This window comes from Salvelinus sp. IW2-2015, unplaced genomic scaffold (genome assembly GCF_002910315.2).
Source record: "Salvelinus sp. IW2-2015 unplaced genomic scaffold, ASM291031v2 Un_scaffold840, whole genome shotgun sequence".
Lineage (NCBI taxonomy): Eukaryota > Metazoa > Chordata > Actinopteri > Salmoniformes > Salmonidae > Salvelinus > Salvelinus sp. IW2-2015.
In genome coordinates, this window is record NW_019942625.1 from 440,901 (window position 1) to 465,744 (window position 24,844).

General features: G+C 43.4%; 1 protein-coding gene across 1 annotated transcript in view; it reads left to right on the forward strand.

Moving 5' to 3' along the window:
* LOC112069001 (AF4/FMR2 family member 2-like) overlaps window positions 1–16,806 on the forward strand; it is a 277,578-nt gene extending 260,772 nt beyond the window's left edge. The window contains exons 9-10 of the mRNA XM_024136254.1: window positions 6,322–6,376; window positions 16,765–16,806. Coding sequence (XP_023992022.1) covers window positions 6,322–6,376; window positions 16,765–16,806 — 97 coding nt within the window. The remainder of the gene's footprint in view (window positions 1–6,321; window positions 6,377–16,764) is intronic.
* The last annotated feature ends 8,038 nt before the right edge of the window (window positions 16,807–24,844 follow it).

The following is a 24,844-nucleotide window of genomic DNA, read 5'->3' on the forward strand; positions in this document are numbered from 1 at the left end:
CTCATCTCTCTATTCCCCTCCTCTGCCCTCATCTTCTCTCCCCTCCTCATCTCTCTATTCCCCTCCTCTGCCCTCATCTTCTCTCCCCTCCTCATCTCTCTATTCACCCCTCACTCTTCATCTCTCTATTCCCCTCCTCACTCCCCATCTCGTTATTCCCCTCCTCTCCTCACCCTTCTACCCTACCCTAGATACTCCTGCCCTGCCCTACACCCTTCTACCATGCCTAGACACTCATGCCTTACCTTACACTCTTCTCTCCTACCCTAGACACTCCTGCCCTATAACCTTCTACCCTACCCTAGATACTCCTGCCCTGTCCTACACCCTTCTAGCCTACCCTAGACACACCTGCCCTGTCCTAACCCCTACACACTACCCTCCCCTAACCCCTAAACACTACCCTGCCCTAACCCCTACACACCATCCTGCCCTAACCCCTACACGCTACCCTTCCCTGATGTGAACAGAGAGAAGCATAGAGAAGCAGGCTGAGTCCGTGTGTTTGTCCCAAATGACACCCTATTCCCTACACAGTGCAGTGCCCTGGTCAAAAGTAGTGCATTGTTGACCAAATCGGGTGCCATTTGAGAGGCAGCTGGATCACTCCACCAGAGGAAGTTGACTGTCCTGATGCTGGTAACCACACTGTGTTCATCATTACCATTGTCTTCCAGGCCTACTGTCCTGTCTCTGGGCTGTGGGTTTGGGGTTGTCTTCCAGGCCTACTCTCTGTCTCTGGGCTGTGGGTTTGGGGTTGTCTTCCAGGCCTACTCTCTGTCTCTGGGCTGTGGGTTTGGGGTTTCTTCTAATCATCTCATGAGCCATCAGTAAGGGTAAACAAATGTGCTGGCATGTTCCGCCGTACATTTCCTCTCTCGTCGTTAATGAAAACAAGCGTGGAGAAACAGGATGAAACTGTGCCAGTGCCAAACTAGCAATTCAAATAAGCCTCACTCACGTCTCTGGAACCAATTGGATTGATTTGCATTTGGGATAATTTTCTACAAATTAAATGCATATATAATAGGTAGCTACACTCAAAAAGACCCAGTGTGGGTTTGTGATTAAGTTTCCATGTTATTGGTCCTGATGGTAGGATGTTGTACATCACATTATTTCTCTTGCCTTCACCAGAGCTGCCTTGAACCCTGTCTGAACCCTGTCTGAACCCTTAGACTGAACTTCACTCAGGTTTATGAAGGTGCTTTAATATGCTTTGAGAACCTGTAAAAGAATAGATATGTTCTTCACAACACCAAACTGATGCCAAGTAGGAAAGAAATACATTCTTAAAAAAGGGACTTAATGCAGATTGGGTCTCTCTCTCTATCTCACGTTTTGCCAATTTTAATGAGGTGAATATTTCTGTCAGCTCGCTTCTAGCCGTGCTGCCAAAGTGTTTATATTCAATATAAAACTCATTTTAACTCCTTGCCCTCTTCCTGGTTTCAAGGTTGAGTTAGCAGAGTGCTAAATACAGGCCCAATTAGACCATTAAACACTGTCTCACTCTCAGGCTGAAACAGTCCAGAGACATTACGTCTCCTCAAAGGTATTTAATATAAASTCCTGTTAGTCTTGAGATGTTGATGCAACTGCATATCTGTGGTTTCTTGAGAGAGAGAGAGAGAGATGTCCTGGGGCTAATTATTTATCAAGGAGCTCATTTGGGTCAGAGATCTATCAATGTGTTCAAACAGATGTACCATCGAATCGTTCATAATTTATAGGAGCTTCAAGACTTCTTTAAGAGGGTATCGTTTTTATTCACGTCTTTTGTGGGGTCATAAAAGTGGAAAATATAGCCATGCTTCTCCCTCTAGAGTGGAGAGGACTGTGGGTAACATGCCGGAGTGTACTCTCTGTTCAGGTGAATTTATATAGCTTCTACCCCCAAGCCATAAGACTCCTGAACAGCTAATCAAATGGCTACCAAGAACCCTCTTTGACGCTGCTGCTACTCTCTGTTTATAATCTATGCATAGTCACTTTAACTCTACCTACATGTACATATTAACTCAATATGGCGCAGCGAGAGGCGTCACTGTAGTCCCTGGTTCAAATCCAGGCTGCATCACATCCGGCCCTGATCCGGAGTCCCATAGAGCCGCGCACAATTGGCCCAGCGTCGTCCAGGTTTGGCCGGGGTAGGCCGTCATTGTAAATAAGAATTTGTTTTTAACTGACTTGCCAGGTTAAATCGAAATGTACTCTTTACCGGTACCCCCTTTATATAGCCTTGCTTGTTATTTTACTGCTGCTGTTTAATTATTTGTTACTTTTATTTTCTATTTTTTACTTATCAATTTTTTCTTGTAAGTAAGTAAGCATTTTACTGTAAGGTCTACCTACACCRGTTGTATTCGGTGCATGTGACAAATTAAATTACATTTTATTTATAGTGTCTTTTTCTTACAATTAAAGGCTGGATTATCAACATCAGCTGGAGAGAAAGTTCTAAATGTATTATAAACTGGGTTGTTCGAGCCCTGAATTCTGATTGGCTGACAGCCGTGGTATATCAGACCGTATAAACCAGGGGTTTGTGGTACATGGCCAATATACCACGGCTAAAGGCTGTGTCCAGGCACTCCACGTTGTGTCATGCGAGGGACAGCCCTTAGCCGTGGTATATTGGTCATATACCACAAACCCCAGAGGTGCTTTATTGCTATTATAAACGGGTTACCAATGTAATTAGAGCAGTAAAATAAATCTATATTGGCAAATAAAATACATGTATATTGGCAATATACCACACCTCCTCTGGCCTTATTGCTTAATTATAAACTGGGTAGTTTGGATACTGGATGCTGATTGGCTAACGTTTAGCCTGTTCACCTTGATATCATTGCGCCTTTTCACCTCGATAAAATGGCTACATCAACAATAGTTCGACATGCCAACGTAGAAAAGATGCGTTTAGAAATGAAATGAACACCGTAAAACAAACAAAGTGGGCACTTACCTGCTTCACTGACTGGTGCCCAGAAAAAGGGATACATTGTGGGAGCTTGGGAATACAACAAAAATGTAGCTGAACGTCATTCTAAGGGACGTGTGGTTCAGTGAGAAACACGAATGGCGAAGAATATGGGATTAGCAGCTATGCCGACATGTCAACGACCCCCCTCTCAGTTTGGCATGGAATATATAGGACACAGAATTCACAACGAGCAACAATGTGCTTGTAGGCGTAATTAAAAAGTTGAGGAAAGAGGGGTGCGACAAACCACGCAGCCATAACTGAACACGACATGCAGCTCAAACAATCCAAGGCTCTGGACACTGAAACACCTGAGGGTTTGGTGAACAAAGTGTGGTTTGATGTTCAACTTCATTTTGGCCGAAGGGGGGAGATAAACCGTCTGCTGAAACCTGACTCATTTAAATATGTACAGACGAGAACAGCCTACAGTCTGCGACTCTCTCGTTCAACGAACCCACAAAAATCCAGGATCCGCAGGAGAAGAACAGGGAGAGTGGACAGGGATTCATGTTTGAACTGCCGGGTGATCCCCTCTGCCCGGTAGCTTCCCTTAAGAAGTATCTGTCCCTCCTTCCCTCAGACGCCCCGGCGTTGTACCTCCACCCGAAACGGAAAACAGTTAACAGATACATATGGTATGTAACTGTTAACTAGCTAGCTGAATCTAATTTACCCTGGCAGTATAACCGGTATCTATGTAGGCCTAACTATTAGCGAACGTTATTTTGTCGCATATGTTTCTGGTACACAAAAGAGCCGATGGGAGTGAACACCCTCGCAACAATGTTGCCAAAGATCTGCAAAATAGCTGGCCTGTTGCAGATTTACACAAACCACTGCTTCCGAACCACCATGATCCAGAAACTGTCGGATGCCGGTCTAGAGGCACGGGAAATAATGTCTGTCAGTGGACACGGAACCGAAACATCTCTTCACAGTTACTGGAGGCCAAATCTGGAAGTGAGGAAGCGGCAGCGTCGACCGGCTAAAGGAACAGCTTCCATTTCCAGCAGTGTGGAGCCAACTACCAACGACAACATGGGACAATTTTTTCATTTGTGCACGATAAATGGCAACATTCAGATCAACGTAAAAAAAATAATTGCCGTGTGTTACTGACTCTAGAAGTAGTGCTTATGCTCGGTTTTGCATACATTTAATGTAAGTTTACTAGCTAGCCTGTGGTTATGTTACATAGCAACCAGTCTAGCAACATGACTGTTGTCCGGTCTACTTTTTCTGGCGGGAATGTATTTATTATTTATTTATTTATTAAAGCAACATTTTCAATGTAGATGTGTCGTTCCTTGCCTTGCTGTGTTGGCAACCGGTTTTTACAAGAAATGAGGCACCTCAGGGGTTTGTGGTATATGGCCTACATACCACGGCTAAGGGCTGTATCCAGGCACTCCGCGTTGCGTTGTGCTGAGAACAACCCTTAGCCGTGGTATATAGGCCATATACCACACCGCCTCAAGCCTTATCGCTTAAAACCTCTTAAGGATCCGCACCTTTTTTCAATTTTTGCCTAAAATGACATACCCAAATCTAACTGCCTGTAGCTCAGGCCCTGAAGCAAGGATATGCATAGTCGTGATACTATTTGAAAGGAAACACTTTGACGTTTGTGGAAATGTTAAAGGAATGTAGGAGAATATAACACATTAGATCTGGTAAACGTTAATACAAAGGAGAAAAAATACGTATTTTTTGTATTTTTTTTGTACCATCTTTCAAATGCAAGAGAAAGGCCATAATGTATTATTCCAGCCCAGGTGCAATTTCGATTGTGGCCACTAGATGGCACCAGTACATGTGCAAAATTTTAGTCTAATCCAATGAACCATTGCATTTCTGTTCAAAATGTTGTGTCAAGACTGCTCAAATGTGCCTAATTTGTTTATTAATAATTTTTCAAGTTCAAAACTGTACACTCTCCTCAAACAATAGCATGGTATTCTTTCACTGTAATAGCTACTGTAAAGTGGACAGTACAGTTCGATTAACAATAATTTAAGCTTTCTGCCAATATCAGATATGTCTACGTCCGGGGAAATGTTCTTGTTACTTACAACCTCATGCTAATCGCATTAGCCTACATTAGCTCAACCATCCCGTGGGGAGCCCACCGATCCTGAAGTTTTAAATAGACCACAGACAGTCCACTCTTTAATAATTTGTTGTATTTCTCTTCTTTCTCTCTCTTTCTGTTTTTATCTCTCTATTTCTCTATTTTTTCTTCTTCGTCTCTCACACACACACAGGCCTGTAAACACAGGTGGCAGGTAACCAAGTGGTTAGAGCGTTGGGCCAGTAACTGAAAGGTTGCTACTTCGAATACCTGAGTCGACTAGGTGAAGAGATCTGTCCTTGAGCAAGGCACTGAACCCTAATTGCGGCAGGTTGGCCGTCAGTAATGGCTGGTCCGTGACCCCGCTCTCCAGGGGGTCTCATGGGGAGTGGGATATGCAAAAAAAACAATTTCCATTTCACAATTTTGCAGGTTACACACTTGTACATGTGTGAAACAGGACAAATATAAGCTCCCCCTATTTGACCTTTGACAGGACCCCCCTCCCCAGTTTGGCTTCAATTGAGTGCAAATCCTCTGGAAATTCCCACTTCAGCCACCTGGCTTTTTTCTTCTCCTGGTTCCTTCCGCTGACATCTGTTCAGTATTACCAGGGTAATGACTGGTAGTTTGTTCAAAGTTCTGCCCAATCTAAGATGCTGCACAACAGCCTAGGTCAGAGAAAACACAACTTGAAACACATTTCCCTCATAGAGGTTCTTTTGTTTTTCTAACTCGGGGGAGTGGCCGACTGGGCCGGAGTGAGTGTCTCTGTAGTGTAGCTAGATCGCCAAGCGCAAGCTTGCTGCTCGCCTGCCTGCTGGCCGGGGTTTTATTGTGTTTTTGCTATGATGTCATCACACCAGTTGTCAGATGACATCATTCTTTCTGAAAACACTTTTTGATAGTTTATGAGTCTGAAGGAAGCAAGGGGATTGGATGTTTTTTCAGTGTTGAATTGAATTGAAAGATGATATATAGTGTAGTGTGTATATATACTGTATATATATAACTGAGGATATTTAGAGATGTGTTTTTGCTCTCTGCATATAATGGCATAATATCCAAAAAGTGATTGTGTTTGTGTCCTAACAAAGAGTAATAGTATACCTGATACACACTGCCTTTAATACATCCTAGTTCTTAATAAAACAATTACATATCATTTGACTAAGCAATATTTATTTTTTGATATATTCCTATTTTAATGATAACAGCTTTTTATTTGACCTGACTGCTGTTGTGTGTCTTCCTGCAGAATGCTTGAGGATGACCTGAAGATCAGCAGTGACGAGGAAGATACTGAACAGCAGGTAAGATCCATCAACAACCATCTAATTACAGTATACTGTATCTGTGGTCTCGTTCTGAGTATCTCTGTCTGTGGTCTCGTTCTGAGTATCTCTGTCTGTGGTGTCGTTCTGATTATCTCTGTATGTGGCTGTATGTGGTGTTGTTCTGATTATCTATGGCTGTGGTGTGTGGTGTCGTTCTGAGTATCTCTGTGTGTGGTGTCGTTCTGAGTATCTCTGTCTGTGGTGGGTGGTGTCATTCTGAGTATCTCTGTGTGTGGTGTCGTTCTGAGTATCTCTGTGTGTGGTGGGTGGTGTCATTCTGAGTATCTCCTGTGGTGTGGTGGTCATTCTGAGTATCTCTTGTGTGTGGTGTCGTTCTGAGTATCTCTGTCTGTGGTGGGTGGGTGTCATTCTGAGTATCTCTGTGTGTGGTGTTGTTCTGAGTATCTATGTCTGTGGTGGGTGGTGTCATTCTGAGTATCTCTGTGTGTGGTGTCGTTCTGAGTATCTCTGTGTGTGGGGTCCTTCTGAGTCTCTCTGTCTGTGGTATGTGGTGTCGTTCTGAGTATCTCTGTGTGTGGTGTCGTTCTGAGTATCTCTGTGTGTGGTGTCCTTTTGAGTCTCTCTGTCTGTGGTATGTGGTGTCGTTCTGAGTATCTCTGACTGTGGTGTATGGTGTCGTCCTGAGTATCTTTGAATGTGTTTTCGTTCTGAGTATCTCTGTGTGTGGTGTGTGGTTTCGTTTTGAGTATACAGTTGAAGTCGGAAATTTACATACACCTTAGCCAAATACATTTAAACTCAGTTTTTCACAATTCTTGACATTTAATCCTAGTAAAAATTCCCTGTCTTAGGTCAGTTAGGATCACCACTTTATTTTAAGAATGTGAAATGTCAGAATAATAGTAGAGCGAATTATTTATTTCAGCTTTTATTTCTTTCATCACATTCCCAGTGGGTCAGAAGTTTACATATACTCAATTAGTATTTGGTTGCATTGCCTTTAAATTGTTTAACTTGGGTCAAATATTTCGGGTAGCCTTCCACAAGCTTCCCACAATAAGTTGGGTGAATTTTGGCCCATTCCTCCTGACAGAGATGGTGTAACTGAGTCAGGTTTGTAGGCCTCCTTGCTCGCACACACTTTTTCAGTTCTGTCCACAAATGTTCTATAGGATTGAGCTCAGGGCTTTGTGATGGCCACTCCAACACCTTGACTTTGTTGTCCTTAAGCCATTTTGCCACAACTTTGTAGATGTCACAAAGTAGATGTCCTAACCGACTTGCCAAAACTATAGTTTGTTAACAAGAAATATGTGGAGTGGTTTAAAAACGAGTTTTAATGACTCCAACCTAAGTGTTCCGACTTCAACTGTATCTGTGTGTGGTGTCGTTCTGAGCCAGATAATAACAGAACCGTTAGATGAGTAAATTAGCTATGGCTCTCTCATTGTGCTTCTTGGTATTGTTCCCATAGCTATCATCCAATCAGGACCTTTGAGCCGTTGGTAGTTTAATGATAGTTATTACACATTAAAGTCATTATACACAGGGCTCTACTAGTGCTCTACTAACAGTAATACACCTCATATTGTTGTTGTGGTGTGTGTGTGTGTGTGTGTGTGTGTGTGTGTGTGTGTGTGTGTGTGTGTGTGTGTGTGTGTGTGTGTGTGTGTGTGTGTGTGTGTGTGTGTGTGTGTGTGTGTGTGTGTGTGTGGTGGGGTGGGTCGGTGCGCATCTCTATATGTTTATAAGTGCTTACTGCAAATGAGTCCATGGTACATTAGCATGCTGTCATCGCCTTCAGTACAGCAGCAGTGTCTGTCTGCCTGATCGCCCTACTTCCTGTTTCATACACAACAACACAGATTAAAAAAACAAGCACTTCTCCTCCTTATATATGCAGCAAGGGTCAGCCCGCACAACAGGCGTACACTTCAGTTAACCCAACAACAACTGCTCCCCGTGCACCAATGATGTGGACATATTTGTTTGAAGCATTCAGTTGTACAACTGACTAGGTTCATTTCTCTTCCCTATTTCCCTTCCCTACAACGCACGCACGCACGCACGCACGCACGCACACGCGCACGCAGCAAGACACAGCACGCACGCACGCACGCACACACACACACACACACACACACACACACACACACACACACACACACACACACACACACACACACACACACACACCACACACACACACACCACAAACACACACACACATACAGCTTCAGTGGATCAGCGTGTTCCAGCACATGTGACTCAGTGCAGTATAGAGGAAGAAGATATAATATATATCGATAGAGAAGCAGGAGTAGGTTGGGGAGAAGCTGGAGGGAGCTAGGGGAGAAGCAGGAGGGAGCTGGGGAGAAGCTTGAGTGCGCTGGAGAACTTGATGTGCGCTGGGAGAAGCTTGAGTGAGCTAGGGAAGAAGCAGAATGGGGCTGGGGAGAAGAAGAGGGGGCTGAGGAGAAGCAGAAGGGGGCTGGGGAGAAGCTGGAGGGAGCTAGGGAGAAGCAGGATGGGGCTGGGGAGAAGCAGGAGGGGGCTGGCGAGAAGCTGAGGAGCTAGGGAGAAGCAGAATGGGCTGGGGAGAAGAAAGGAGGGGCTGAGGAGAAGCAGAAGGGGTCTGGGGAGAAGCTGGAGGGAGCTAGGGAGAAGCAGGATGGGGCTGGGGAGAAGAAGGAGGGGGCTGGGGAGAAGCTGGAGGGAGCTAGGGAGAAGCAGGAGGGGGCTGGGAGAAGCAGTCATTTTGTGCCTGTATAGGCCTCTAAAGCAATTAGTATCAGCCCAGGCTCTCTGCCTTTTTTCACTCTCTCATCCTTTCTCTCTCCTCTCTTTCTCTCCCCATCTCTCTTTTTCTCCCTCTCCCTCTCTGTCTCCCTCTCCATTTCGTCTCCGTCTCCCTCCCCTTTCTGTCCTTCTCTCCTATCCTTGTGTGTTGTACACACCCAGCTCTGGTGCTGTTATGACAATTGACAGAGTAGAAAGGTCAGCCTTGCCCTACCTCAGACAAATCACCTGGCACTGAGGGGTAGGGCTGTGGTCCTCGGAGGGTAGAGGGGCAGGAGGGGGCAGAGGAACATGCTGTGACCAGACTACCACTCTGACCTCGCTGTTATTCCGCTACCTGGTACTAATTCATCAGCTTCCTGTAACTATTCATCAACTTCAGCTACGGTACTATTCATCAGCTACTCTGGTACTATGATCTAGCTACCTGGACTATTGATCAGCTACCTGTACTATTGATCAGCTATCTGTACATCATCAGCTTCCTGGTACTATTCACAGCTTCCAGGGTACTATTCACTTAGCTAATGTACTATGTCATCAGCCTAGTAATGTTGCATCACTACCTAGTACTATTCATCAGCTTCCTGGTACTATTCATTAGCTTCTCTGGTACTGTTCAATTCAGCTTCCTGGTACTATTCACTAGCATATGGTACTATGCACAGCTACCAGTACATGTCCATCAGCTAACCTCAGTACTATTCATCAGCTTCCTGATACTATTCATCACTTCCTGATACTATCTCACTCCTGGTGCTATTCATCAGCTTACCTAGTACTATTCATCAGCTTCCTGGTACTATTCATCAGCTGCAACTCAGGTACTAATTCATCAGCTACCTAGTACTATTCATCAGCTACCGCTGGTACTATTCATCAGCTACCTGGTACTATTCATCAGCTACCTGGTACTATTCATCAAGCTACCTGGTACTATTCATCAGCTACCTGGTACTATTCAATCCAGCTACACATCGGGTACTATTCATCAGCTACACTGGTACTGTTATCAGCTACCTAAAGTATGTTCATCAGCTCCTGGTACTATTCATCAGCTACCTGGTGCCTATTCATCAAGCTTACCTAGTAATGTTTCATCAGCTACCTCTCATCAGCTAAGTAGTTCATCAGACAATAATACCTTAGTATGTTCATCAGTCTGGTAACTAAATCATCAGCCCTGGTAGCTTATTCCTACCTAGTAAGTTCATCACTACCTGGTACTATTCATCAGCTACCTGGTGCATTCATCAGTCTACCTTAGTAATGTTCATCAGCTCCTGGTACTATATCATCAGGTACCAGCTACCTGGTGCTATTCATCAGCTACCTAGTAGTTCATATTCTTCTGTCACAGCTACCTGTATGATTCATCAGCTCCTGGTACTATCATCAGCTACCTGTTATCATTCATCATCTACCCTGGTCTATTCATCATCTACCTGTGCTATATTCATCAGCTTACCTTGGTGCTATTCATCAGCTACCTCGGTACTATTCATCAAGACTACCTGGTGCTATTCATCAGCTACTGGTACTATTCATCAGCTACCTGTGTATTTCATCAGCTATCCATGGTCTATTCATCAGCTACCTGGTACTATTATCATCTACATGGCTCATGTCTATGTTCATCACGTGCTATATCTCTACACTGTACTACTATGCATCAGCTACCTGGTGCTATTCATTCATTGCAGCTACCTGATCATGCTACCTGAAGTAACTGGTTCATCAGCTACGCTCACTAGTCTGTGAATGTACTATTCTCAGCTACTGTCTATCCGGTGACCAACAGCTCACACCATTTTGTTACTTTTCCTATGTAAAAGTACTTCCTTCCCTTTCCCCTTTGTCTACCGGAATTCACTGGAGATTTTCTGGCTGTGTGGTATTTTAGAAGAAAAAAAAGTATACTCAATTGTGAGAATGTTCCATTGCTCAGTTCAGCAGCAGCACAAAGGAGCATTGAGGACTGTTCTTAATTAGCCAGGGTTTTGTTGCCCAGTTTCTTTAGGCAAATACCACAGTGAAAGGGCCAACCAAATGAAAACATTCTCCCCTAAATCAACAGCCATGTTGTCATTCAGATGTCCAGTGATAAAAAGAAAATCTAGTCTTCACAAACAGTGGTGTTTTATTACGTTAGCTGGCTATACTCCTCTAATGATGTAAACAAGCTCCCCCTACCAGAATGAATAGGATACTGCTGTGATCACCATAGATGGAGGGGAAACAATGGAAGTATTTTGACAAGGGGTATCGAAGTTCAATGACATCATTGAGAGAGAGACACAGCAGATGAGACAACACACCGACCAGGAGAACACAGACATACAATAGAAGAGAGACACATACACAGACAGACGGAGAGACACACAGAGACACACACAGTGACACACATAGAGAGACACACACACAGAGAGCCACACAGAGAGACAGAAGACACACAAGCAGACACACAGAGAGACTCAGAGAGACACAGAAGAGATGAAGGTGTGAGGGTGATGAAGAGGATGTTCATCTGATTGATATCTATATTCTTGGATCATCAAATGCTGATCTAAAGCAAACCTTTATACCTTCTCATTTAGTGTGACTCACAACAGCGCTAATGCCTCTCAATAACACCCCACAGTTGAAAACAAATTGAGGGTATACACTCACTGTCTGTCTGTTGAATGATGTGGTGTATCTCTATAGCTGCAGGCAATGAGCCAGTAAAGTCAATAGAATGCATCATTCTCTTTGTCTTTTGAATATTGTTGAATCCTTAAAACATTCATGAAAATCTTGCCTTGAGCTGTGTTGCATTCCTCTTGATACAGAAAAGCACTTGATACTGTCTGCCATTTTAGCTATTTGATCATCACCAGCACAGCTCCTCCAGCCCTCCTTTCTCCTTAGCGATAACCACCCCCTGCGGTTTCCACACAAGTACATGCACACACACACACACACACACACACACACACACACACACACACACACACACCACACACACACACACAACACACACACACACACACCACACACACACACACACCACAACACACACACACACACACACACACACACACACACACCACACACACACACACACAACACACAAACAACCCCTAAATGAATGCCAAAGTCGCCTCATAAGCATGAAAAATCCCAGCAGCATTTAAACAGTTTGCCAGAGTACAAACTAGCAGCCATGCCAGCTGTGTTGCCTAGCAACCCGGGAATGGGGAAGAAGGATGAAGCTGCCCAAATCTCCTGTGGAGAGGGAAACAGCAGTAAGAGAAGCATTGACAGATGAGTCTACCATCTGAATGCACTAATAGCCTTGAAGATCACTGGCTGCTTATCACATTAATCTTACACACATCAAATGGTCACCATGCAATAACCATCCTCTAGCCTAAGTGGCCTTGCCTCGATTTCCAGTACTATATGTCTTGGTGGTACCTGGACAGGTTGTGTGGTGGGCCTGTCTGTGTCTTGGTTGGTAGCCTGGACAGGGTTTGCTGTGGTGGTACCTAGGACAGGTGGAGGTCTGTCGGACGCGTCTGTTGTCGTGTGGCTGCTGTCTCTAGCTGGACAGTTGTGGTGTGGGCCTGTCTGTTCTTGGTGGTAGTCCTGACAGAAAGGGGTGGTTGTTGTTTGTGGTGGTGTTGGCGCCTGTCTGCTTGTGCGTGAGTGTTAGCGCTTGGACAGGGTTGTGGTGGTGTGCTGCTGTGTCTGGTGGTAGCACAGTGGTTGCGTCTGTGTCTTGTGGTAGCCTGGACAGGGTGTGGTGGCTGGTCTGTGGTACGGACAGGTTGGCAAAAGCTTTACTACTCTGTGCCAAGGGGGTTTATTTGTATACCGCTCAAGCACTCTTTAACTTGTCGACTAATCAGCATTTTGGCTGACTATCAGCATGGTGTGCTACATCACAGTGCGGGCTAACATCACATGTGGCTCTATCGCTCATATTTTCAGGACTATAGAAATACAGTAGCATGACAGGTCCTCTCCATAGGCACCCTTCATTCTGCATGTGGAATTGATTTCCCACTGAATCTGTCATCGGAGATTGAAAACTTCAATGTTAATTTGTTTGTTTACAGATGTGTGTTGTCTGTGTATGGTATGAATACATTGGGGAGAGGGGGGGTGACAAATCTCTCATATATTAAAAGCTGTCACCTGTCCTGTGCTTCAATCAGTGTCAAGGTGTCATGATGTAAGGTTTAAATCATCAATAGTAGTAGGGTCTCCTAAACCGCTCTCTTCATACTCTAGTAGGTCTCTAATACCGTCTCTGCTACTGTAGTAGGTCTCTAAGACCGTCTGACTGTAGTAGTCTCTAAGACCGTCTCTGCTACTGTAGTAGATCTCTAAAACCCTCTCTGCTACTCTAATAGGCTCTAAACATAATATACTAATTGTAGTTAGTCTCTAAAGCCCTCTATTCTCGTGTAGTAGTCTCTAAAACCTCTCTATTCTACTGTGAGTGGCTCTAAAACCTCTTCTGACTACTACTAGTCTTCTAAACCACTATTCTTACTGATGTTGTCTCTTAAAACTCTCTACTACTAATTTAGTAGGTCTCGTAAAATCCTCTCTGCTACTCTAATAGTCTCTAAACCATCTATTCTACTGTAGTATGGTCTCTAAAACTCTCTATTCTACATGTAGTTTGAGTCTCTTAAAATCCTTCTCTGCTACTCGAAATAGTCTCTAAAAAAGCATATATTCTACTGTAGTAGGTCTCTAAAAGCCCTCTATTCTACTGTAGTCAGATCTCTAAAACCTTCTCTGCTACTCTAATAGTCTCTAGAAACCATATATATCTACTGTAGTAGTCTCCTAAAGCCCTCTATTCTACTGGAGTAGTCTAAACCCTCTCTTGCTACTCTAATAGTCTCTAAAACCAATATCTACCTGTAGTAGTCTCTAAGCCCTCATTCACTGTATAGTCTCTAAAACCTCTCTTGCTACTCTAATAGAGTCCCTAAAACCATCTTTCATCTGCTACCGTAGTCTCTAAAGCCTACTTTATTCTACTGTAGTAGTCTCTAAACCATCATATTTCTACTGATATATTAGTCTCTAAAACCCTCAAATCGACTCTACGTAGTAGGAAACCTACCTATAAAACCATCGATTCTACTGTAGTAAGTCTAAACCCTCCGGCTACTCTAATGTCTCTAACAACATTCTACTGTAGAATCTCTAAAACCCTTGTTACTCTAATAGGTCTCTAAAACTCTCATTCTACTGTAGTAGATCTCTAAAAACCCTCTCTGCTACTCTAATAGGTCTCTAAACCATCTATTCCACTGTAGTAGGTCTCTAGAAGCCCTCTATGTTACTCGTAGTGTCTCTAAAACCATTTTTACCTTGTATAGTCTCTAAAACCCATCTATCTAAACTACTACGTAATCTTCTAAAACCCTCTCTGCTACTCTAATAGGTCTCTATAACCATCTATTCTACCCTGATAGTCTCTAAAAACGCCTCTCTGCTTACTAGTATTCTCTAAAACCCTCTTCTGTTAATATGTAGGTCTCTAAAACCCTCTCTGTCTAAATTGTAGGTCTCTAAACCCTCTCTGCTACTGTAGGGTCTCTAAACCCTCTTGCTAATCTGGAGTCTCTAAGACCGTCTCTGTTATTGTAGTGGTCTCTAAAACTCTCTATTCTACTGTAGTAGTCTCTAAAACCCTTCTCACTCTAATATGTCTCTAAAACCATCTATTCTAATGTAGTGGTCTCTAAAACCTCTCTGCTACTCTAATAGGTCTCTAAAACCATCTATTCTACTGTAGTTGTCTCTAAAACTCTCTATTCTACTGTAGTATGTCTCTAAAATCCTCTCTGCTACTCTAATAGTCTCTAAAACCATCTATTCTACTTAGTAGGTCTCTAAAAGCCTCCATTCTACTGTAGTAGGTCTCTAAAACCATCTATTCTACTAGTAGGTCTCTAAAACCCTCTCTACTCTAATATGTCCTAAAACCATCTATTCTACTAGTAGTCTCTAAAACCCTCTTGCTACTCTAAATAGTCTCTAAAACCATCTATTCTACTTAGTAGATCTCTAAAACCCTCTCTGTTACTCTAATAGGTCTCTAAACCATCTATTCTACTGTAGTAGGTCTCTAAAACCATCTATTCTACTATATAGAACTCGAAAACCATCTATTCTACTCTGGTAGTCTCTAAAACTCTCTTTGCTACTGTAGTAGGCTCTAAAACCCTCTCTGTTAATATGGTAGGTCTCTAAAACCCTCTCTGTTAATTTGGTAGGTCTCTAAAACCCTCTCTGCTAATCTGTAGTTCTCTAAAAACCCTCTCTGCTACTGTAGTAGTATCTAAAACCCTCTCTGCTAATCTGTAGGTCTCTAAAAACCTCTCTTTAATTGGTAGGTCTCTAAAACTCTCTCTGCTACTTAGTAGTCTCTAAAACCCTCTCTGCTAGTAATCTGGTAGGTCTCTAAAACCCTCTCTGTTAATATGGTAGGTCTCTAAAACCCTCTCTGCTACTGTAGTAGTCGACCTAAACCTCTTTGCCCTCTCTAGTAGGCTCTAAAACCCTCTTTGCCTCTCTAGTAGGTCTCTAAAACCCTCTTTGCCTCTCTAGTAGTCTCTAAAACCCTCTTTGCCTCTCTAGTTGGTCTCTAAAAACCCTCTTTGCCTCTCTAGTTTGGTCTCTAAAACCCTCTTTCCTCTCTAGTAGTCTCTAAAACCCTTTGCCTCTCTAGTACGTCTCTAAAACCTCTTTGCCTCTCTAGTTGGTCTCCTAAACCCTCTTTGCCTCTATAGAGTCTCTAAAACCCTCTTTGCCTCTCTAGTGTCTCTAAAACCCTCTTTGCCTCTCTAGTAGGTCTCTTAAAAAAACCCCTCTTTGCCTCTCTAGTAGGTCTCTAAAACCCTCTTTGCCTCTCTAGTTGGTCTCTAAAACCCTCTTTGCCTCTCTAGTTGGTCTCTAAAACCCTATTTGCCTCTCTAGTAGGTCTCTAAAACCCTCTTTGACTCTCTAGTAGGTCTCTAAAACCCTCTTTGCCTCGCTAGTTGGTCTCTAAAACCCTCTCTGTTAATATGGTAGGTCTCTAAAACCCTCTTTGCCTCTCTAGTAGGTCTCTAAAACCCTCTCTGTTAATATGGTAGGTCTCTAAAACCCTCTCTGTTAATATGGTAGGTCTCTAAAACCCTCTCTGTTAATATGGTTGGTCTCTAAAACCCCATTTTGCCTCTCTAGTTGGTCTCTAAAAACCCATCCTTAGAAATCACACAGTTGTTTTTTCCTCCAACCAGCATTGATCGAGCGGTTTACGCCTCACTGATCTCTTTAATCATTCACATTCCTCCATTCAAAGAGAAGGGGGGATGAACAGACGAAGAGGAAAGTGCATGTTTGAGTGCCTATCTGTAGTCATCATGATGAGGCTGATTTCTTTCATCCTGGGCCGGGATTCATCCCTCCTGTTATTCTTCCTCCAGTTTGGGGCTATTTGTGCTGATCTCTCAGTGGTCCAGAGACATGGGTATCACTATCCATCACATACTGCATGTTCTGTTCTGTACAGAAACTAACAGGACTGTGTTGTGTTACTGTTTTCACAGGCAGCTGAGAAGCCCAAGCCCAGAAGTACACCTCTCAGGTAAGTGGCAGATCATGTTGAACTGGCAGCATTGTGTGGAAGTGTCTCTGTAATGCATAATATTGCAATGCATGGTATTGGATTGTATTACATCCTGTTCTTTGCGTAAGGGGTTGCAAATGATCAGTTCTGCACACAGATATGTAATCAGTAACTGTTTATATCACACTTCTTCAGATCATTGCTCTGTATAGTTTAATTACATGTATCTTTCTCCGGTGTGTTGTAATTGTAGAGACATGATTTAGAGTGTGAAGATGAGGTTTATCGTCAGCATATTGAAATGACTACACTGTAGAATTTAACAGAGAGGGAGAAAACAGGCTAAGTATAGAAATGTATAATTGCTTGCCGTATACACACACACAACCACGAGGTGTGATCCAGTGGCTGTTCTTCATGAATAATAATCGTGTAGAAAAGTAGCACAGAGGATGTACTAAATTTAAATACTGCTAGCATTTTATTTGATCGGTTTAGATATTATATGACCCGCAGGCCTGAAGCAGTTTTTCTCCCCTGTGTGGAGCAGAGCAGAGCTGCGCGGGTTGACACCTTGTCTGGGCTCCCCAGTCTGGGTGCATTAATATGCATAGAGCAGGAGAAGTATGGGTGTTCTATCATCTCTAATCATGGGAGTATTATGGCTGCTGTGTGAATGGGCTCATTAAGGAAGACAGCGTGAAACATGGCCTCCAGCTCTTTCTCAGAAAGTGACTCTGGGACTGGAGATGCTGCGAGCACTCCCCCGGCCATGCCGCCCCTGGAACACCACACACACACATACACGCACACACACACACACACGCACACAGCCGCGCATACTCACACACAGACACACACGCTCGCGCACCTACAGTGCCTTCAGAAATTATTCATACCTCTTTAATTATTCCAAAAAATTTTGTGTTACAGACGGATTTCAAAATGGATTAAATATTATTTATTTTCACCCATCTACACACAATACCCCATATTGACAAAGTGAAAACATGTTTTTTGAAATTTTAGCAAATTTATTGGAATATTAAATACAGAAAAAGAATCTACATAAGAATCTACATAAGTATTCACACACCTGAATCAATACATGTTAGAATCCCCTTTGGCAGCAATTACAGCTGTGAGTCTCTAAGAGCTTTGCACACCTGGATTGTACAATATTTGCAAATGTTTCTTTTTTAATTCTATAAGCTCTGTCAAGTTTGTTGTTGATCCTTGCTAGATAGCCATTTTTCAAGTCTTGCCATAGATTTTTAAGCCAATTTAAGTAAAAACTGTAACTAGGCCTGTCAGGAACATTCAATGTTGTCTTGGTAAGCAACTCCAGTGTATATTTGGCTTTCAGTTTTTGGTTATTGTCCTGCTGAAAGGTGAATTTATCTCCCAGTGTCTGTTGGAACCAGGTTTTCCTCTAGGATTTTGCCTGTGGTTAGCTCCATTCCATTTATTTTTTATCCTGAAAAACTCCCCAGTCCTTAATGATTACAATCATACCCATAACATGATGCAGCCACCACCATGTTTGAAAATATGAAGACTGGTATTCATTTTTTTGCAGTTTTACTTTAGTCCCTTATTGCAAACAGGATGCATGTTTTGAAAAAGTTTTATTCTGTACAGGCTACCTTCTTAACACTCTGTCATTTATGTTAGTATTGTGGAGTATCTACAATGTTGTTGATCCATCCTCAGTTTTGTCCTATCACAGCCATTAAACTCTGTAACTGTTTTAAAGTTACCATTGGCCTCATGGTGAAATTCCTGAGCAGTTTCCTTCCTCTCCAGTAACTGAGTAACTGAGTTTTACCCATCTACCAATAGGTGCCCTTCTTTGCGAGGCATTGGAAAACCTCCCTGGTCTTTGTGGTTGAATCTGTGTTTGAAATTCACTGCTCGACTGAGGGACCTAATAGATAATTGTATGTGTGGGGTACAGAGATGCGGTAGTCATTTAAATATGATGTTAAATACTATTAATGCACACAGAGTGAGTCCATGCAAATGATTATGTGACTTGTTAAGCACATTTTTACTCCTGTACTTATTTAGGCTTACACACACACACACACATACAGTTGAAGTCAGAAGTTTACATACACCTTAGCCAAATACATTTAAACTCAGTTTTTCACAACTCCTGACATTTAATGCTCGTAAAAATTCCCTGTCTTAGGTCAGTTAGGATCACCACTTTATTTTAAGAATGTGAAATGTCAGACAAATAGTAGAGAGAATGATTTATGTCAGCTTTTATTTCTTTCACTAACATTCCCAGTGGGTCAAAAGTTTACATACACTCAATTAGTATTTGGTAGCATTGCCTTTAAATTGTTTAACTTGGGTCAAACATAATTTCAGGTAGCCTTCCACAAGCTTCCCACAATAAGTTGGGTACATTTTGGCCCATTCCTCTGACAGAGCTGGTGTAACTGAGTCAGGTTTGGAGGCCTCCTTGCTCGCACACGCTTTTTCAGTTCTGCCCACAAATGTTCTATAGGATTGAGGTCAGGGCTTTGTGATGGCCACTCCAATACCTTGACTTTGTTGTCCTTAAGCCATTTTGCCACAACTTTGGAAGRATGCTTGGGGTCAATGTCCATTTGGAAGACCCATTTGCGACAAGCTTTAACTTCCTGACTCTCGTCTTAATATGTTGCTTCACTATATCCACGTAATTTTCTATCCTTATGTTGCCATTTATTTTGTGAAGTGCACTAGTCCCTCCTGCAGCAAAGCAACCCCACAATATGATGCTGCCACCCCCGTGCTTCACGGTTGGGATGGTGTTCTTCGGCTTGCAAGCCTCCCCCTTTTTCCTCCAAACATAACGATGGTCATTATGGCATTATGTGCAGTTGGAAACCGTAGTCTGGCTTTTTTATGGCGGTTTTGGAGCAGTGGCTTCTTCCTTGCTGAGCGGCCTTTCAGGTTATGTCGATATAGAACTCGTTGTACTGTGGATATAGATACTTTTGTACCTGTTTCCTCCAGCATCTTCACTTTTGTACCTGATTCCTCCAGCATCTTCACAAGGTCCTTTGCTGTTGTTCTGGGATTGATTTGCACTTTTCGCACCAAGGTGCGTTCATCTCTAGGAGACAGAACGCGTCTCCTTCCTGAGCGGTGTGACGGCTGCGTGGTCCCATGGTGTTTATACTTGCGTACTATTGTTTGTACAGATGAACGTGGTACCTTCAAGCATTTGGAAATTGCTCCCAAGGATGAACCAGACTTGTGGAGGTCTACAATTTTAAATACATCCYCAGGTACACCTCCAATTTTCTCAAATTATGTCAATTAGCCTATCAGAAGCTTCTAAAGCCATGACATCATTTTCTGGAATTCTCCAAGCTGTTTAAAGGCACAGTCAACTTAGTGTATGTAAACTTCTGACCCACAATAAATGTGATACAGTGAATTATAAGTGAAATAATCTGTCTGTAAGCATTTTTTGGAAAAATTACTTGTGTAACTACTGTATATATACATCCACAGAGGAGAGCTTACCATACCTCGGACAGCCCCCTCGTAGTACTCCGCCTCCCCTCCCGAATGTCAATGAGTGGCCGCTTGAGCGCCAGGTCTTGAACCTAATCAAAGATCTCTGGAGGAGACCTGAAAATAGCTGAGTCAGCGACGGCCTCCCATGCAACCTGACAGACCTTTGATAGGATCTACAGAGAAGATTGAGAGAAACTCTCCAAATACAGGTGTGGAGAGCTTGTAGGGCAGTCATATCGCCAAGTAAGACTTCTAAGCTGTAATCACTGCACAAATTGTGCGTTCAAAGAAGTAGGCTGAAGTAAAGGGTCTGGAAAGTATGTATCTGATACTTTAAGTTGTGATGTTTTTTGTGTTGTTTGCAAGAACAAGCTTTTGCTTTGGTCATTATTGGGTTCAGTGGTGTGTGAGATAAGGGGAAAAAATAAGGCTGTAACTAAAAAATGGTGGTTTGAATATTATCCAAATGCACTCGTGATACTATCCAGCAGCTACTAACCACAACTCCTAACTACTCGTATAGGAACAACCTAGCACTACACACAACCCCAAACACTACATACAAACCCATTACTACACACAACCCATAACACTGACACACAACTCCTAGCACTAGACACACAACCAATCTACACACAGGCCTCCTAATACTAACACAACCCTAACACTATAACACACAAACCTAACACTACACACAACTCCTAGCACTTACAACAACCCAATACTACATCACAGCCTCATACTAACACAACCCCTAACACTACACACAGCCCCTAGCACTACACACATCACCTAACACTACACACAACCCCTAATACTACACACAACTCTAACACTACACACAACCTCATAGCACTACACACAGCCCCTAGCACTACACACAACCCCTAATACTACATACAACCCCTAATACTACACACAACTCATAATACTACACACAACTCCTAATACTACACACAAGCCCTAACACTACACACACACCCTAATACTACGCACAACTCCTAATACTACACACAACTTGTAATACTACACACAACCCCAATACTACACACAACCCTTAATAATACACACAACCCCTAACATTACAAACAACCCCTAACACTACACACAACCTCTAGCACTACACACAACCCCTAATACTACACACAACCTTTAACACTTCATACACACCCTAATTCTACACACAACCTCTAGCACTACACGCTACCCACAAACCCCTAACATTACAAACAACCCCTAACCTACTTACAACCTCTAGCACTACACACAACCCTAATACTACACACAACCTTTTAACACTTCATCACAACCTATTCTACTCACAACCCCATAACATTACACACAACCCCTAATACTACACACAAACCTAGCACGACACACAGCTCCTAATACTACACACAACCCCTAACACTACACACAACTCGTATATCTACACACAACCTTAATTACTACACACAACACATAACATTACACACAACCCCTAATTCTACACACAACCATAACACTACACACTGCCCCTCGCAATACACAAAACTAACACTACACACAACCCCTGACGCTACACACAACCACTACATGCAGCCCCTCATCACCAAACCGCCCCTTACTTATAAGAGCTCTCAGGGTACAGATACTCATTCTGCTCCAAATCCATTATCCAACAGACCTTCCATCCCCTGAGTTGTGCACACAGTTCAAATTCTACAGTACCATTCATGTGTGTAATGCGTGTATACACCCAGGCTCCCACCAAGAGGAACAATATTATTGAATGCATTCACTGATTAATTATACAAGTTTAGGCTATTTAAAGAGGTGATCATTGCTAGATTTTCCTCAGCCAAATCACAGTATATTATAGTGATGGTGGTGGTTTGGTTACAGCCTGGAAGAGCTGATGAACATTGATTTGGGGTGCAGCTCTGATGCAGAGGTCACCTGCTGGGAGGAAAATATATTGACTTCTTTATACATACTGTTTTGTCCCTCTTCTCTTTAATTCTCTTCTCCATTTTAATATGGACACCATTTTGTGAATTGATCACCCCCCATCTGCTTCAGAGTTTGTTCTGTTAGGTGACCTAAACTGGGATTTGCTTAACACCCCGGCAGTCCTAAATCTAAGCTAGATGCCCTCAATCTCACACAAATCATAAGGAACCCACCAGGTACAACCCTAAATCGGTAAACATGGGCACCCTCATAGACATTATCCTGACCAACTTGCCCTCCAAATACACCTCTGCCTTCTTCAATCAGATCTCAGCGATCACTGCCTCATTGCCTGTATCCGCTACGGGTCCGCAGTCAAACGACCACCCCTCATCACTGTCAAACGCTCCCTAAAAACCTCTGCGAGCAGGCCTTTCTAATTGACCTGGCCCGGGTATCCTGGAAGGATATTGACCTCATCCCGTCAGTTGAGGATGCCTGGTCATTCTTTAAAAGTAACTTCCTCACATCTTAGATAAGCATGCCCCGTTCAAAAAATGCAGAACTAAGAACAGATATAGCCCTTGTTTACTCCAGACCTGACTGCCCTCGCCAGCACAAACACTTCCTGTGGCGGACTGCAATAGCATCGAATAGTCCCGCGATATGCAACAGTTCAGGGAAGTCAGGAACCAATACACGCAGTCAGTCAGGAAAGCAAAGGCTAGCTTTTTCAAGCAGAAATTTGCATCCTGTAGCTCTAACTCCAAAAAGTTCTGGACACTGTAAAGTCCATGGAGAACAAGAGCACCTCCTCCCAGCTCCCACTGCACTGAGGCTAGGTAACATGGTCCACCGATAAATCCATGATAATCGAAAACTTCAACAAGCATTTCTCAACGGCTGGCATGCCTTCCACCTGGCTACTCCAACCTCGGCCAACAGCTCCGCCCCCTCCCGCGCTACTCGCCAAGCGTCCCCAGCTTCTCCTTTACCCAAATCCAGATAGCAGATGTTCTGAAAGAGCTGCAAAACTGGACCCATACAAATCAGCTGGGCTTGACAATCTAGACCCTCTATTTCAGAAACTATCCGCCGCCATTGTCGCAACCCCTATTACCAGCCTGTTCAACCTCTCTTTCATATCGTCTGAGATCCCAAGGATTGGAAAGCTGCCGTGGTCATCCCCCTCTTCAAAGGGGAGCACCCTGGACCCAAACTGTTACAGACCTATATCCATCCTGCCCTGCCTATCTAAGGTCTTCGAAAGCCAAGTTAATAAACACATCACTGACCATCTCGAATCCCACCGTACCTTCTCGCTGTGCAATCCGGTTTCCGAGCCGGTAACGGGTGCACCTCAGCCACGCTCAAGGTACTAAATGAATATATCATAACCGCCATCGATAAAAGACAGTACTGTGCAGCTGTCTTCATCGACTGGCCAAGGCTTTCGACTCTGTCAATCACCATATTCTTATCGCAGCTCAGTAGCCTCGGTTTTTCTGATGACTGCCTTGCCTGGTTCACCAACTCTTTGCAGACAGAGTTCAGTGTGGCAAATCGGAGGGCATGTTGTCCGGTCCTCTGGCAGTCTCTATGGGGTACCACAGGGTTCAATTCTCGGGCCGACTCTCTGTATATATCAATGATGTTGCTGCTGGCGGGCGAATCCCTGATCCACCTCTGGCCCTTCCTTGGACACTGCTATCTAACCTCCAACGAGCTTCATTGCCATACAACACTCCTTCCGTGGCCTCCAACTGCTCTTGAACGCTAGTAAAACCAAATGCATGCTTTTCAACCGTTCGCTGCCTGCACCCGCCCGCCCGACTAGCATACCACCTGGACGGTTCCGACTTAGAATATTGTGGACATCTATAAATACCTAGGTGTCTGGCTAGACTGTAAACTCTCCTTCCAGACTCATATTAACATCTCCAATCCAAAATCAAATCAAGAATCGGCTTTCTATTTCGAACAAAGCCTCCTTCCCTCACGCCGCCAAACTTACCCTAGTAAAACTGAATATCCTACCGATCCTCGACTTCGGCGATGTCATCTACAAAATAGCTTCCAATACTCTACTCAGCAAACTAGAGTGGTGTTTATCATAGTGCCATCCGTTTTGTTACTAAAACACATTATACCAACCCACCACTGCGACCTGTATGCTCTAGTCGGCTGGCTCGCTACATATTCGTCGCCAGACCCACTGGCTCCAGGTCATCTATAAGTCCATGCTAGGTAAAGCTCGCCTTATCTCAGTTCACTGGTCACGATAACAACACCACCCGTAGCACGCGCTCCAGCAGGTATATCTCACTGATCATCCAAAAGCCAACACCTCATTTGGCCGCCTTTCCTTCCAGTTCTGCTGCTGCTGTGACTGTAACGGATTGCAAAAATCGCTGAAGTTGGAGACTTTTATTTCCCTCACCAACTTTAACATCTGTATCTGAGCAGCTAACCGATCGCTGCAGCTGTACATAGTCCATCTGTAACACGCCCACCAATTTACCTACCTCATCCCTTACTGTTTTTATTTATTTACTTTTCTGCTCTTTTGCACACCAGTATCTCTACTTGCACATGATATCTGAAGT